This window comes from Eretmochelys imbricata, chromosome 9, assembly GCF_965152235.1.
Source record: "Eretmochelys imbricata isolate rEreImb1 chromosome 9, rEreImb1.hap1, whole genome shotgun sequence".
NCBI lineage: Eukaryota > Metazoa > Chordata > Testudines > Cheloniidae > Eretmochelys > Eretmochelys imbricata.
In genome coordinates this window covers 60,775,476-60,792,185 of record NC_135580.1, presented here as the reverse complement: position 1 = coordinate 60,792,185, position 16,710 = coordinate 60,775,476, and the positions used below count along the sequence as shown (strand labels likewise).

Below are 16,710 nucleotides of genomic sequence, written 5' to 3'. Positions count from 1 at the left end.
ATGCAACACTGCTTTGAACACTGCTAAGCTCTTGGCCTCCATGGTACCTCCTAATGCTGCTGCCATTCCCTTGCTGAGTGCTCATTACGGATGGAGATGCATCCTGTATGTCCAGGGATCCTGATGACAGTTGCAAGGCACATTGTTTTAGGAAGATAAACTGTTGGGAAGCCCAGTGGTGTCACACGAGTCAATGTGCTCGCAGAAGTGGACAGGCAGGAGGGCTGTCCTGAAATAAATCATCCACATGCCATTGGGATGAGTGGGACAGTTCCTGTCCCTCGTAGTTACATCGTCAGTGGCTTGTGCACATGAGGAAGTCATGGCTTGGTGGGACTGTGAGATCACAAGAAGCTCCCCTTTCCCCTCTCCCCACCCCTCTTCTCCTGCCTGTTACTTATTGGTAACTGGCAGGATACTGAGGTCACAGGTACTTGGCAGAGAGGCTGGCCCTTGCTCAAGAAGCAGAGCAGTTGTTTGTGACTGGGCTTGAATTGTGAATCCGAACCCTGAAGCCATACTGAACAACCCCATATCACTGGCTTGTGATCACTGCACCATCCACACCCAAGCTAGTAGAAAAATGGCAGAACCTTTCATTGCAAATTGACTCAGGCCCATGAGGGAAATGACCAAACAGGGTCCTGACATGCAGCTTACTCAGTAAAACAAGGTTCTCCCACAGTGACCAGTCAGTGAACAACACCAATGGGACCAGTTAGTGGCTGAAGATGTACAAATGCAGGAGATAGCTCTGGCACTGAGAGCATGGGCCAAATCACTGCAGCCTAGCAGGTCACATCCTGCAGCTAGGTGCCTACTGATACTACACTGATCTGGGACACCCTGGTACACACACACACACCCTTGTGTTACACACACACGTGTGTGTGCGCATCACTGCCAGGCTCTGAAGTTTTTCACTGTGCTGTTTGAAATGTTACAGTTTCTCTCTCTCTAAATAGTTGTGGAAAGTTAGTTATTCATGATTGTGAGAGTGAGGGGCTGATAGCATGGACAAGAGCCAGTTACAGGCTGTACCACAGGAGGGTGCTATGCATGCTGCTCAGTGCACCTGAATCCTGGCCTCATAGCATCCCTGTAAGCGTAGTCTTGGGCTCCCAGAAAAGCTCTACCCTAACATCTGTCCTGAGATACAGCAGTGCGTATGTCCTCCAAACTGCAGCCAGTGCAAACACTGTCCAGGGCCACAGCACTCCCGCCTGTTTCCATCTTGGTCCTGTGACATGGTGTATCAGGCCTTCTCTGCCCCTGCTGGAGGAGTCGCTGCCCTGACACACCTACCCAAGGAGAATTGTCACCTAGGAAAGAGGGGCAGTGAGTTCAGAACTCTAAGTGGTCTCCTAGAACCAACAAGACTTGGTCCTCTGGTGGCTGAAAGGGCTGGGAGGAGGCAGTAGCCAATCAGGACCCATCAGGCAAGATAAGAAGGCTTGCCTACTTCCTAAGGGAGAAGGCTGGGTCACTGGGTGGTGGTTGAGCAGATCAGCTGCCTGGTCTTACCCCAAAAGCACCTGGGTCAGGGCCTCAAAATCCAACAGCACCTTTGATTAAAGCGTGCAACAAACCATTTACTTTTGTTGTGCCATTAAAAGCTCAGGCGACTGTTTTTTAGCTGAATTTCAACTAGCTGATACTGCACTGATCTAACAGCACAAGACTAACACGTAGATGCCTGGCTCCTGGTGATTTAGGCCAGGTTCCCACAAACTTTGCTAATGCACATCAATCCTGACTTGCAGCTCCTGTCATGGGGCCTCACAAATCTTTCCCAGTGCCTCTGACTCCCAGCCTGCTGTGCTCTCCCTGCCATTGAGTCTTTTTTGCACCTCTTATATTACTCAGAGTCCATTGTCTCTGCCTGAAGAGCCAGGAAGTCTTCCTGGGGTGCAAATTCTGTTGAGTGGTCTTCTCCCCCACTCGTTTAATTTGATGGCTTTGTTTCCCTTATACGTAAACACACTTTAATTGTTCTTTGCCTGTAACCAAGCCTGTCAGAAAGGTAAATACACATTCACTTGTCTAGGGCAGGCTGGTTTTATTAAGAACATATTTTCAGCACACATCTATAACTCATGCACAACCCATACATACATCATGCAATGATTTGGGGACCAGTGTGTCACCAGTTTACATATCATACCTTACATGACACCTTTGGGATATATCTTATGATAAGAGTGTGTTGAGGCAATTAATGCGTTATACCAATAAAATAAAAACCAGCAGGATCTTATTAAAGGGGAAAAGGCAAAATGCCACATTTATTGTGAATACAGAATCATAGTTAGCAGTTAGTTATAGCTATAACATTCCATTCAACTTCATATTTATTCATACACACACACATACACACAGGTTCTACAAGGTTGTTATCATAGTTACCAGCCTTAAAGTTGCTCATGCCAAGCCACTGGCCAGGTGGCCTGGACATGAGGAGGGAGCAGGGCCTTGTCAGATGCTCATCTGATGCTCCTGGAAGTTGGTTTGCAGAATCAGACCCCAAAGTTCTCACTTTCTAGAGTCCATTTTTATAGGAATTTCTTCGTATGCCAGTCTATGGGAATTGCTTCATCATGCTGTTGCTGAATCAATCAGCAGATGGCACATTCCTGACGGCTCCGTGCTGCCAGATGTTATCTTGTTCTTTGGTTTTCCCATCCTTGAGGCTGTTGGGTGGATTCCAGTCTGCCCTCCGGGGGTCCTCTGGTTATTTCCACTTGACGCCTTCTTCAGCCGATGGACACTGGATTCTTAGGCTGGCACCTCCCTGATCATTCAGTTATTATCCACACCAAGCATCCATCCACATACATCCTCTATCTCTATTTTAATCACAATTGTTAACAAAGCGAGATGAATACAACAAAAGGGAGGGAAGTCTCTGGGTGCTGTTTCTGTTGTTACAGAGTATTGCTTTGAGTCTCTCTCTGTGTGAGTAGCTACAAAGAATTGGTTTGAGAACAGACTCTGTCTTAGAATGTACTAACACAATTAGCAACTTGCAAGTTTCACACAGAGAGGGAGAGAAACAGTACCAAAACCCAAGAGATCTCTTAACTAGTAATACCCTGGAATTTAAACTATGGGGAATCAAACTCATTTGTGATTTTAATACAGAACTTCTTTAATATGATCCAACAAATGTTATCAGGTTTGAGGTGAGTTACAGTATGGGGAACCCTCTGCTAGTTGTCATTGAGGGGTTCCTGGGGTCACAGAAGCCCGAGGATCAAGCAATCCCAGTCAGTTTGTCTCCTGCACGACTGGAGAATCCAGCATCAAGAGACAGAGCAGATGCTATGCTGCTGCATAGGCCTCAGGCGTTTCTTGGTACCAGGGGCCCTGGAACTAGGGGTGCAGTAGCACCCCCAGCTTGAAGAGGTTTTCCTGATATCCTGGGCTTACAGGTTTGTTTAATACCTTTCAGCATCCCCACTATACAAATTGTTCCAATGCCACTGCCTGGTAAGGAGAGATTTCCCTGCTGCTGCTGTTGTATCATTGAAGGGGTCAGCCTTAATAGCCCAGGCACCAGTACCAGGGTCGATAACCCTTGACTAGGGTTCTGGGCAGTGTCTCTTCACAGGGGATGCTTTGCCTTGTGCTCCTGCTTGTTTCCTGATGGACAGTACAAGGGACTTTTCCTCCTAGAGTGGCTTGGCTCCTTTGAGGAATGTGGTCTGTGTTTCTTTCTCTGCACTGGACAAGGGGCTGGGGGCTGACTCTCCACAATGTCTGGAGGGTCACTCCTAACTGAGCTAGAGGTACTCCCTACCTGCCCGCAGCAGGAAGGTGTGACACTGGCAGACCAGGTGCCAGCTCAGGCCAAAGCCCCAGGACACCTCACTTGTGTATTAATATAGGTCAAAGTGATTGTTAAATGTATAAGATTGTAGCTGAAACTTCATGAAAACAAACGGGACGTTACTTGCATTGGTTTTACTTATCTGCATCCGGTTATAAGGTAGTAGCAAACATTTACGTTGTGTATACCCCTGTAACTAAACAACCCAGCAAACAGGAAGACGCCTCGGTGGCATAGGCGGTGACTCCGTGGGTGCCGCGGGGCTGCAGCATCCATGAGGAAAAATTAGCAGGTGCTCCACCCCCACCAGCAGCCAAGCTTCCCCCGCCTGAAAACCTTCGGACTGGGGTGGGGGAACCACTGACCCACAGAAAATACCAATCGCGGTCCACACAGCCCCGCGCCTCCTCTGCCCCCGCGCTTTTCCTCCCGCCCCCTTGCCAGGCCTCACCGTGGCTCTTCCCTTTGCGGCGGCCGAGAAGCGCCAATTGGCTGATTTTCCGGCTCTCATTTGCATGCCGCGGGTGATAGGCTGGCGGGGCGGCCCCGCCCGGGGCAGGTCGGGAAGGCGGCGGGCATTTTGAATGGTCGCGCGGCGGCGGGCGACTCTCCGTCTCCCTTCAGCAGCGCGCCATGGCGGGGCCCGGCCCGGCGGGGCTCTACGAGAGGTGAGGCCGGGGTTGCCGGCAGGCTGGGCTGGCGTCAGCGCCGCGGGCTGCCCGGGCCGGGGCACTGCGTCTGCCCTGAGGCGCTGGGAGCGGCCCGTTTCCCTCGCTCCGCCTCAGTCTGGCGTGTGCCTTCGCTCCCTCGCCTGTGAGCAGGGACAGGGGTGGGGCCCGGCTGGGTTCGCCGCTGATCGGCCTCTGTGCGCGGGAGAGCCGACAGCCCCGCCGGTCCGCAGTGCTCACGGAGCTCTACTGCCATCTCCTGTCGTACGGAGGGGAAACTGAGGCACGGAGCGGCTACTTGCCCGAAGCCACCCAGCCGCAGAACCTGGCATGGTCCCGGGCCAGTGCTCCTTCCGCTGGGAGGCGGGGCTGGTCTGTGATTGCTCACAGAAATCCCAACCCTGCTCTATGTCCCAAACCCTGACTGCTTTGTGGCTGGCTGGTGTGGCACCTTCTCCCCGCCCTTCCCTCCAACACTTCCTCCTTCCCGTCCTGAGCCATGAGCTGGCCCTGCAGAAACCAGTGACATGTCTGAAGTTGCTTCTTGCTGCCTCCTTGTTCTGTGCTGCTGTGCACACATGTCTGTCACAGACTATTACTGGAGGGCCTCACGCTACCTGGTTATGTAGCCTAAACTGCACACTGAACTGGGCCCCTCACTCCCTCTCCCCACCCCCAGCTGGGACTCCTGCACCTGCTTCAGCCAGGCTTCCCCAGCCATTTGTTACCTTCGTTCCCTGCACCCCAGCTCATATGGAGGGGCAGGGAGAGGGATTCAGACATCCCAGGGGGAGCAGGGTTCCCCAGACTTCCCTACATATAACAAGTAGGGCTCCCCTAATCCCAGCACACAAGGAAGGGGCAACTTCAAAGGTGACAGCCCCACCCCTAAACCCCCAACTTCCTCTGCTACACCACATATTCCCCAACCTCTCCTGTCTTCTCCCCTCCTACTTCCCCAGTCCTTCACCTGAGCCCCCCAACTCCTCTTCCCTCCTCTCCCCCCCATTCCCATTTATCTACCTGCCATAATACTCCCATTGCTCACTACAGACCTAAACCCCTCTTCCCACATCCTCGTGCATCCCTAATCACCGTCCCCTCCCAGTGACCATTTGGGAGTATTCTGCTGTACTTAGATTACATTTCCACAAAATAGAAATCGCCCTTTGATGGAGGCAGACTAGAGCAGTATGCCTGCTTTTTTTCACTTCAGATATTACTCTGGGTTGGATTTGAAGAACAGTGTGTGGGGTGGTGCACAGATTTGATAACTACAACATATCCTCACAGACAACCAGGTCCTGTGATATGGAAATGGATTTCCTCTTTGCACATGTTCACTAATTCTGTAGGTGTGTAAATGGGCATGGGAGCTGTAGTGTGCAAGAGTGGAGGCGCAAACTTTTTCAAATAACGTTTTGTTTGACCACCACCCCCCCCAGGCTGTTGGGTGCCATGTGCTCTGTTGGGGTACCCTCAAGTGTTTTTGACCCTGGTGTGGTGATCTGAGCCCTGGTTTTGATCTCTATCTGTGGGCAAAAAAAGTTGACAGACTGTGTCAACTTTAAGAAAAGCTGTTTTGTTTTTGGTTTTGGTTTTTCCTTAGCAATCTCTGGGTCAAATGCCCCCAAATTTGGATAATTGATTGTATCCTGTGCCCCCCAAGAGGAACACTACATTTCAAGGCAATCCGATTAACTGTGTGGAGTTTAGAGCACTTAAACAGTCAAGCTTTTAAACAGAAAGCTGGTCTTCACCTTAACTATGGCAGAGAAGCTGTTCTGCTATAATGAAGTTCTTGGGCAGTTAATATATTCAAATTGCTATACAAACATCAGACTTAATTATGTTAAAACAAATGGACTTATGCATGTTTGTGTTAATTGTTTGACTCCTGCAAACACTGCTCCTTTGTTTTGTGTTCTACAGGTATGTGACTCAGGCAAAAGAAGAGGCCAGGAATGGAAATCTGGAAGAGTCTCTTAAACTCTTCAACCTTGCAAATGAAATTCATCCCAGTGAAAAGCTGAGAAGCAGAATCAAAAGGCTTGAGGAAACACTTGCAGAGCTGGCACTTGCCACAGAGGAAGAGGAGGGATTCGTGGATGTATGTAACAGTGGTCTAATGATCTATGGAGAGATGCACAACAAACTCTTTGAGTATCAGAGAGAAGGCGTGGCCTTCCTATACAGTCTCTACCGTGATGGAAGGCGAGGAGGTATATTGGCAGATGACATGGGTTTGGGAAAGACTATCCAGATCATTGCACTCCTTTCTGGGATGTTTGATGCTGAACTCATACAGTTTGTACTGCTAGTCATGCCAACCACCCTTGTTAGCAACTGGATGAGAGAGTTTACTAAGTGGACTCCAGGACTGAGGGTGAAAGACTTTCATGGCACCAGCAAGACTGAGCGTAACAGAAAACTAGAGAGAATCCAAAGAAAGAATGGCATAGTGATCACAACATATCAAATGCTGATCAATAACTGGCAACAGCTTTCTAGCCTTAGTGGACGAGAATTTGTCTGGGACTATATTATTCTTGATGAAGCCCATAAAATTAAGTCCCCATCTGCTAAAACCACTAAATCTGTATATGCTATTCCTGCAAAAAATCGCATCCTCCTCACAGGGACACCAGTCCAAAATAATCTGCGTGAGATGTGGTCCTTGTTTGACTTTGCATGTCAGGGGTCCCTCCTAGGAACAGCGAAGACCTTTAAAATGGAATATGAGAATCCTATTACAAGGGCAAGGGAGAAAGATGCGACTCCAGGAGAGAAAGCACTTGGACTTAAGATCTCTGAAAATCTAATGACCATTATAAAGCCATACTTTCTCCGAAGAACTAAAGAAGACATACAAAAGAAGTACAATTCTGACAAAGTTAAAACCCATCTTCCTGAAGATCAGAGTAAGAACATTGCTCCTGTAATGCCCTCTCTTACCAGGAAAAATGACTTCATTGTGTGGGTGTATTTAGCACCAGTTCAAGAAGAAATATACAGGAACTTTCTCTCTTTGGATCATGTGAAGGAGGTGTTAATGACAACACGGTCGCCTTTGGCTGAGCTGAATGTCTTAAAGAAACTATGTGATCACCCCAGGTTGTTGTCAGCACGAGCATGTAGCCAGCTTGGCTTGGAAGGAGGTGGTTACCCTGAGCAGGATGATGAGAATGAAGGGGGTGCATTTTCAGGAACTAACAAAATTGATCATCTCTCTGATGAGATTCTGATTCAAGAGTCTGGAAAATTGATGTTCCTCATGGGACTTCTAGAAAGGCTGCAAGAGGAGGGGCATAGAACTTTGGTATTTTCTCAATCAAGAAAAATGCTGGATATCTTGGAGCGCATTTTAACTCACAGACATTTTAGGACCATGCGTATTGATGGAACAGTGACACACTTAGTGGAACGAGAAAGGAGGATTGGTGTGTTTCAGAGTAATAAGGATTACTCTGTCTTCTTGCTTACTACGCAAGTAGGTGGTGTTGGCATAACCTTAACGGCAGCTAGCAGAGTGGTGATCTTTGATCCCAGCTGGAATCCAGCTACTGATGCCCAAGCTGTGGACAGAGCTTATAGGATTGGACAAAAAGAAAATGTAGTAATTTATAGGCTGATTACCTGTGGTACAGTAGAAGAAAAAATATATAGGCGACAAGTCTTCAAGGATTCATTAATAAGACAAACTACTGGTGACAAAAAGAACCCATTTAGGTATTTCACTAAACAGGAATTAAGGGAGCTCTTTACGTTGGGAGACACTCGAACCTCTGCAACGCAGATTCAGCTGCAGTCCTTGCATGCCACCCAAAGAAAGACTGACTTAGAGCTGGATGAACATATTGCTTATCTGCACTCGCTGGAAATGTTTGGCATTTCGGATCATGACTTAATGTATACACGAGAAATAGCTCAAGAAGAACAGGCTGAAAATGAAGACGCTCATCAGTATATTCAACAAAGGGTACAGAAGGCCCAAGAGCTGGTCCAGTTAGAATCTCAGCTCAAAGACCAATTGATGGGGAGAATCAAAAGTGATACTGAGGGAGCATGGCTGAGACCAACAGTATCGTCTTCACAACCAAAAAATAAATCACCAGAGTTTAACACAAATCACTTTATTTCACCACCTGTATTAGTTGAACCTGCAAATGATGAAGCTGTTGATCTTACAGAGGATGAAGATGTTGCTAATGTCAGTGCTAGAATGACAAGTTTGCTTATTGTGGATTCAGAGGAAGAGAAGTCTGCACAGGATGTGTCTAATATGGATGTTAATGAATTGCATACTAGCAGTAAGGTATTGAAACAATCCAATATACATGAACCTGAACAAAAACTTGATCCAAATTTTATACCTTATTCCCTTGGAGTTTACTCATTTGTTAACAAAGAGAGTCATAGTCCTGAATCAAGAAGACACTCTCATCGCTCACAAAGCATAAACGATGTCCAAATTACCTCTTCGCTCTTTTCACAGCCTTCGTTTAATGGATCTGTCTTTGCCGATGATCCTAAAAGATACAGAAATGCAGAAATGTCACTTCAAACTCATGATCCTTATGACCCAGAAGATGATGGGAATGAAAATCCTGAGCTAGCTTCTCCAGGAGCATCCAAAAGTCTATTGAATGTCATGTCAGAATTCCCTAGTGGACTCCAGAAGTCTCATGTGAGTGAAGCCAGTTTGGAGGCTACATCTGTCGCATCTTCTCAGTATCAGGCTGACTTCAATCTTGTTTTGGAAGACTCTGAAGATGGACAGCAAGACATCTCAAAAAGGGAAAAATTACTGGAGTACACAGAAAACACAGGCTTTCATCTCCAAGTAGGAAACCATGGTAGTTCTGCAATGACTTCTTGGGTAAGAGAAGATGACAACTTTGGGAATTCCTGTAACGTAGCCATGGATAACCTAAATGACTCTATACCAGTGAGTGAAGCCTTGATGGAAAGTGGTGATGACATGCCTATTGGCAAAAAGAAGCGGGCGAGAAGAATTGTTTCTGATAGTGAAGATGAAGATAATTCAGTCATGATTTTGGATGAAAATCCGCCTGAAAAAATGTCCTCTCCCTTAAACAGCCCTCTATGTCCATCTCTGGTGGGGATTAGTTCATCTACTCCTAAATGTGATAAATCTATAGTAAACCCCATTTTTTCCCCAAGAGGAAACAAGTCTACAGCTTCTAGAAGATCTCTTATTATTGCAGTGTTGGACGAGGTTGAGGATATTGAAGAAACCATAGGAGCTCTCAGCCAAACAGAGGATAGTGATGAGGTACAAGAAGAACTTGTGGTAGAAGAAGCTGAAGAGCATAGTGTGGAGCCTGAGGAAGAACCTATTGGAGAAACACTTGATACAGAAGGTACAACCAGTTATTTAGATGATACAGAATCTGTCATATCTGAGGCAGATATTGAGGAAGAGCCTCAAGAGGAATCGACTGGTGATCCTGAGCTGCTATCTGGTGAGCAAATGGACTGCTTTTCAAAGGAGAGTGCAGGCCAGAAAGATAATCCGACTATTGTAGATTCTCTTCATGCACCAGATAATTATGATGCCCTGATAGAGTGTGGGAAGAAACTGAAAGACAATGGAAAACTACAAGATGCATTGAACTGTTTCCTGCAAGCTCTTGACATAAAAAATGGAGATCCTGAAGTTATGCTTATAACTTTAAATTTGTATAAACAACTATCGCAGAGGTGAGGACTTGGTTACAAGTCAATTCCCAAAAGAACAATCGCAAACCCAATCTCACTTTTTCTGAGGGGAAGGACCCAAAAAAACCACCTTTTATCTAAGCTACCGAATTGACTTGGATAATGGACAAAATTTGACTTTTTTAAAAGGCTGGCACTGACAGAAGCTACAGTGAGGTGAGACTAAAACTACAAAAGAGACTTGGGAGGTAAACATACTCAATTTTTTTAAAGAGGATAGAGCAAATATTACAATTGCATCTCTGAGCAAGGTATTGTTTCAAGAGCAGTTTGTAACTTCCACTTGGGTGCTGGAGAGAAGGGTATTTATTTTGCATGCAGTTCACAAAGGCAAAAAGTCACTAATTGTATGTTTAGAAAAATGTTTAAAGTTTAAAAAAAGAGAAACAATTACTTTCTATACTCCATGTCTGTCTTACTTGCAGTATACTAACTTGCCTCTGTGTTTTATACTTTTCCCTTCAAGTTTGGTCAATACATTTTGTCCCTCCGTAGACCGAGGGAGGCTTGATTACTAAAGCATGGAAAACTGGCTTCACAGTTGCAGCCTATGTCGGTCATTGAGGCATCTGATTTAATGCTGGGAAACTACTGTTACTGCTGAGCCCCTGAACTGTGCTAGTACAAGGGTTCTATGTTACCCATTGCTACTCACTTGTGTCCCTGATGTTATGCCTCATTAACTATGTTAGGAGTGCTGTGTATCTGCCCCAAACTTCCCATGGGGGGATTACTGAACTTTTCTTCTTGGCACAGACACCTGCAGAACAGTCAGGAGTAGCTTCAACCCATCCAGCTACTGCTGTGGATTTAAGTTGCCTTTCCTGGGAAGATGGGAGAGAGCAAAGCACTGCCACATTGGGAGCATCTGGTGGTGGGCGCAGGCTGGTACACTGTCTTGGTAGATGCTGCCTTGTCCTATGGCTACCCCTCTAGCTGTTGCGGAGGGGGGATGTGGGACAAGAGCTCTTTTCCTAAATCCTTGTAGCCAAAATACACGTTTGTTGTAATTGAGCTACATCTCTTTCCAGGGTTAGGCTCATGCTCTGACATGAACTTAAATGTGGGACTAGGCAACAATCTGCATGTCCCCTCCTACAAGAGGCTCAAATGAGGACAAGCCTCCTGGCTGCTGTGCCCCCTTGCAGTCTGTTTGGAAGATCAGATGTGCCTTCTCTCCATACCACATTAAGGGGGGCATCTGTCTGAGCATAGTTACTGAAGAGTCATTCACTTGTTTATGGAATAAAAACAGAGTCCTTGTGGCATCTTAGAGACTAACACATTTATAGGGGCATGGGCCATAGCCCAGCTTTCAGCCTTTGCTTAGACAGACCAGCCCAACATCCAAGCAGGAGTTAACTTAAATTTCACTTGTGTGGACTGCATTTGTAGTTGTCTTGTGCTGTGAGACAATAGGTCTGTGACTTTTGCCAGAGATAGTGAGTAGCCATGCATCTTGATGATCAGTCTCTGAAAACTAGGCACAAAGATGTCCTAAGTTTGGTTGCCAGTTTCATAGATTCCAAGGCCAGCAGGGACCATTACGATCTGCTCTGATCTCCTGTATAACACAAGCCATAGACCTTCCCCAAACCAATTCCTAGAGCAGATCTTCTAGAAAAACATCCAATGTTGATTTAAATATTGTCAGTGATGGCGAATCCATGACCCTTGGTAAATTGTTCCAAATGGCTAAAAATTACACCTTATTTCCAGTCTGACCCAGTTTCTGACTCTGGAGTATTGACAAGGAAATTTAGCTGGGTTCTGGATGTCCTCGTTTCCTAAGAGAAGTGCTGTACAGCAGTGGCTCTCAACCTTTCCAGACTACTGTACACCTTTCAGGAGTCTGATTTGTCTTGCATAACTAAAGTTTCACCTCACTTAAAAACTACTTGCTTACAAAATCAGACCTAAAAAGACAGAAGTGTCACAGCATGGTGTTACTTAAAAATTGCTTACTTTCTCATTTCCACCATATAATTATAAAACAAAGTAATTGGAATATAGATATTGGACTTACATTTCAGTGTATAGTATGTAGAGCAGTATAAACAAGTCATTGTCTATATGAAATTTCTTTGTACTGATTTCGCTAGTGCTTCTTATGTAGCCTGTTATAAAACTAGGCAAATATCGATATGAATTGATGTACCCCCTGGAAGAACTGTGTACCGCTAGGGCAGGGGTCAGTAACCTATGGCACGCTTGCCAAAGACAGCACATGAGCTGATTTTTTTAATGGCACGCTGCTGCCTGCTGTGTCCCCGGTGCTGGCCCCGCTCAGCCTGCTGCCAAACTCAGGCCAGCAGTGTGCTGAGGGGGGCCGGTGGCCAGGACCCCGGCAGGCAGCAGCGTGCCATTAAAAATTCTGCCCGCTCCGGCCCACTCTTCTCCCCCACCCCCACCCCACGACCCCATGGGGACAGGGTGAAGAAGCTTGGTTCTGCCAGCTACTGCTGCAGGGCAGGCAAGGTCCCCCCTCCCCCGCCTCTTCCCCTAGTATGCTGGGTTCTTGCCCCTCCTTCTCTCCCTCCCTGCCCTTGGTCAGCTGATGGCCCTTGCGAGGGAGGGGGAGAAGCGGAGCCAAGCACTCCCTGCTTCAGGGAGGAGGCAGAGAAGAGGTGGGGGTGGAATCAGGGCATATCCCCTCCAGCCCCCTGCTGTGAGCCGCTCTGGGCAGGGGCTGGGATCACCCCCATGCCCCTAGCCCATGCCCCCTGCCCTGACCCCTGCACCTCCCACGACCCCAGCCCTGACTCCAGCACCCCACACACATAGCCAGCCCCCCCACGCCCTGACTCCTGCACCCCCTCACATGCCCCCAGCTCTCTGCCCTGACTCCTGCACCCTCCACACTCCATGCCCTGACTCTTGCACCCCCCCACATTCCAACCCCCACCCTGAGCACCAAACGAGCTCTTGCACCAAATGGCAGCTGCCCAGGTAAGCACTCCACACCCAAACCTCCTGCCCCAACCCTGAGCCTCCTCCCTCATTCTAGGTCTTGGCCAGGTCCTACATCCCAACCCCCAGCCTGCTCCTTCACCCCCAGCCCTGTGCTCAGTGCACTCCCACCCTCTGCTCAGTGCAGAGAGAGAGGAAGAGAATGGGCTAGAACCAGGGAGAAGGTAGATACCCACTCTATGTAGGCAGGGCTGGGATCCCAGACCAGCGGCGGGCTGAGTGGCAGTGGGCTGAGCTGCTCAGCCCACTGCTGGTCTGGGGTCCCGGCTGCTGGCCTCCCTCAGCCCGCTGTCAGTCTGGGGTTCTGGCTGCCAGCCCCTTGCCAGCGGGGGTGCCGGCCACAGGCCCCACTCAGTCTGCTGCCAGCCTGGGTGAACGGAACCCCAGGCCGGCAGCAGGCTGAGCGGGCCGGCGGCATAAGATCAGCATTTTAATTTAATTTTAAATGAAGCTTCCTAAACGTTTTGAAAACCTTGTTTACTTTACATATGACAATAGTTTAGTTATATAATATATAGACTTATAGAGAACTTCGAAAAAATGTTAAAATGTATTACTGGCACGCGAAACCTTAAATTAAAGTGAATAAATGAAGACTTGGCACACCACTTCTGAAAGGTTACCGACCCCTGCTCTAGGGGTATGTGTACCCCTCGTGGAGAACCACTGCTGTACAACCCTGCTTCCTGCATGTCTGTGGTAAGTATAACCATCCTGGTTCTTAGAGGTGCACAAATAGCTTGTCCTAACTACACAAGTCAGTGGTAGAGCCAGCTAGCTGCACACTTAGTATCATAGTACCTGTGTGCTTATCTAACCCATCTCCCATATTAAATAATGTGGCCCAAATTCTGCCCTGGAACATGTGGACAATTCCTGCACCTTCAGTGGAAATTACAGGTGTGGGTTGGAGATCAAAATCTGGCATGTGGTTGTGGGGGCAGGTGCTAGCTACTTCTCAGTCATCTATGCCCTTCTGGCTTGAGATGGCTGTCTATTCCATGCAATCCAAGATTACTACTACTGTGCCATCTAAGCACCAAGCAGAGCCACTGTGCCCTGACAGCAATGAATTGCACTGCTCCACTCTGGTACTTTCCTACCACTCAAGGCTGTCTCTGCCCAACTGTACTTGGATTCTTTCCTTTTGCACAAGGAAGGAGTGAAGAAGGGACATCCAGGGCAATGCAGAGATGCCAGTGTGAGGAAAATCATGTCCCACATTGCAAAGGGTCACTCTCCCTTATTGTGTTATGGAGAAGGTTCATTGTGGCAGTGGAACACAAGAGTCAGAACCACCATGTGTCAGAAGTACAGTAACCAAACTTCTCTGCCCCCAATTGCCAAACCCTCCCATGGGCATCTGATGTGCTTCCATCACACCCCTACTCCAGTTGCCAAAACTGTCATCTCTACCCACCCTCTGTCCTTCCCATTCTTCAGTGGCTTTGCTCTAGTCACTGATAATGCATCGCTGTCTTGTCACCATTCCTTCAGCAGAAGGTGTTCCCCAGGTCCACTGCAGAACAGTTAGCTGTAGATCAGAGGTGAGCATACTATAGCCTGCAGGCCACATTGGGCCCACAGGACCATCCTGCCCGGCCCTTGAGCTCCTGGCTGGGGAGGCTAGCCCCCGGACCCTCCCCCGCTGTCCCCTCTCCCCCCCGCAGCCACACAGGCAGCGCTCTGGGTGGCAGGGCTGCATGCTCCTGCAGGGCAGTGCAGCAGCGTGTCTGGCTCCGGGCAGTGCAGCTGCCAGACATGCTGCTCTGAGTGGCATTGTAAAGGGGCTGGAGCCAGGGGGCAGACAGGGAGCAGTTGGATAGGTGTGGGAGTCCTGGGGGGGCCTGTCAGAGGGCAGTTGGATGGGGTGGAGGTTCTGGGGGGCCGTCAGGAGACAGGGAACAGGGGGCAGTTAGAAAGGCATGGGAGTCCCAGGGGGCAGAGGTGTGGATAGGGATTGGGACAGTCAGGGAGCAGGGGGTGGAGTCCTGGGAGAGGGCGGTCAAGGGACAAGGAGCAGGGGGGTTGGATGGGTGGGGGGTTCTGAGGGGGGCAGTCAGGGAGTGGGAAGTGGGAGGGGTCAGATAGTGAGCAGGGCCAGGCTGTTTGGGGAGGCACAGCCTTCCCTACCCGACCCTCTGTACAGTTTTGCAACCCCACTATGGCCCTCTGGCCAAAAAGTTTGCCCACCCCTGCTGTAGATGGTTCTTCAACAGCTGAAAAATCTCTTGGAGTACCTTTCAATCAACAGCTACTATCTGCCCTATTAGAACTAGTTCAAAGGCCAAACTAGATGCAAAGGGGTCCTGTCACTGAAAGGCTACTCACAACTGAGCTGGCCTGCTTTGCAGTGTTTCAGCACCATGTTCAGTTAAGCTTGGTTAACTAGAGTTGTATGGTTTTTATGTTAATTTGTGTTACTCATTTCTGAACCACTTGTCTCACTGAGAATGACCTTAGTGAGAAGCATTATGGCCATACTACTTCACAATGTTATTGATGTGAATAGCAAGGACTCTTAGGCATGTACACAACTAGGCCTCCTAGCTTGAGTAACTGACTGAAATATTTTGTAAACCAAGCAGTGGTGAGGTGGGGCCTTGAGATGACTTCCCATCTGGAATAGGTCATACTGAATGCAAAAGGTGCTGACTCATTCTATTCTTAAGAACAGTGCTGGTGGTGGAATCTTTGAGGGTTGAATTGAGGGGAGGCCAGATTTCAATTCCCCCTGAGAAACCCAGGTTAGGGAAAACAGACTGCCTGGGTCTAACATTTTGCTACATGTAACCTTTGGAAAGGCAGTCTTCCCTCCTTTCACAGCTCCTGCACCTAAGCTCTTGCCTCCAATAATGCACAAAGCCTGTCTGAAAGTATGGCCAAAGTGACAACTTTAAATATGCTTCTATTCCCAGCACCAACATCTACATGGCTGGCTTCTCATTTGCATGTTGCTAAAGCAACAGCCAACACACTAACAAAGTACTCTATACATCAGATTCAAGAGATAGGAAACAGATTACAAATATGGGTTTGTAAGAGGGTTGCACATTTAATTGCTCCTGGAGGCTGAGCTCTAAGTTCAATGCAGGTCTGGGGAGTGTGCACTCTGGAGGGTCTGAGGGGGATTGGTGGGAGTTTGGAGAAAGGGTATACAGCTCTACCTACATAAGTAATTAAGTGTGTGATGCTCTAGTCACTAGAGTCTAGTGACTGCTGCTTGTGATGTATGTGGGCAACAGCAGAGAGTGCCAGAGAGCTTCCTCTGCCTGCAGTACCAAATGGACACTCTGGGGCCTTGACTTGAAAACAGGCTTTTCTGGTTTTTACCCAGATCAATAGGATTTTGCCTATTAATGCTTGGAACATCCCCTGACATTTTGGAATTGATCAGATGTGGTTTTCAAAAGTTATCACCTTACAGACAAATGCCATTAAACTGAATGTAGGGCCTCACTCTGGCTGGCTAATTAGTGATCATAGCAACACTGGCTCGCA

The 16,710-nt window shown here is 48.0% G+C and overlaps 1 protein-coding gene across 1 annotated transcript; it reads left to right on the top strand.

Moving 5' to 3' along the window:
• The first annotated feature begins 6,429 nt into the window (after window positions 1–6,429).
• On the top strand, window positions 6,430–11,407 carry ERCC6L (ERCC excision repair 6 like, spindle assembly checkpoint helicase). The gene has a single exon (XM_077826402.1). It carries the CDS (start codon window positions 6,626–6,628, stop codon window positions 10,223–10,225), a length of 3,600 nt encoding a protein of 1,199 aa, XP_077682528.1. The 5' UTR covers window positions 6,430–6,625; the 3' UTR covers window positions 10,226–11,407.
• The last annotated feature ends 5,303 nt before the right edge of the window (window positions 11,408–16,710 follow it).

Coding starts and splice junctions, on each gene's coding strand:
- ERCC6L (XM_077826402.1), top strand. CDS start 6,626: ATGATCTATGGAGAGATGCACAACAAACTCTTTGAGTATCAGAGAGAA.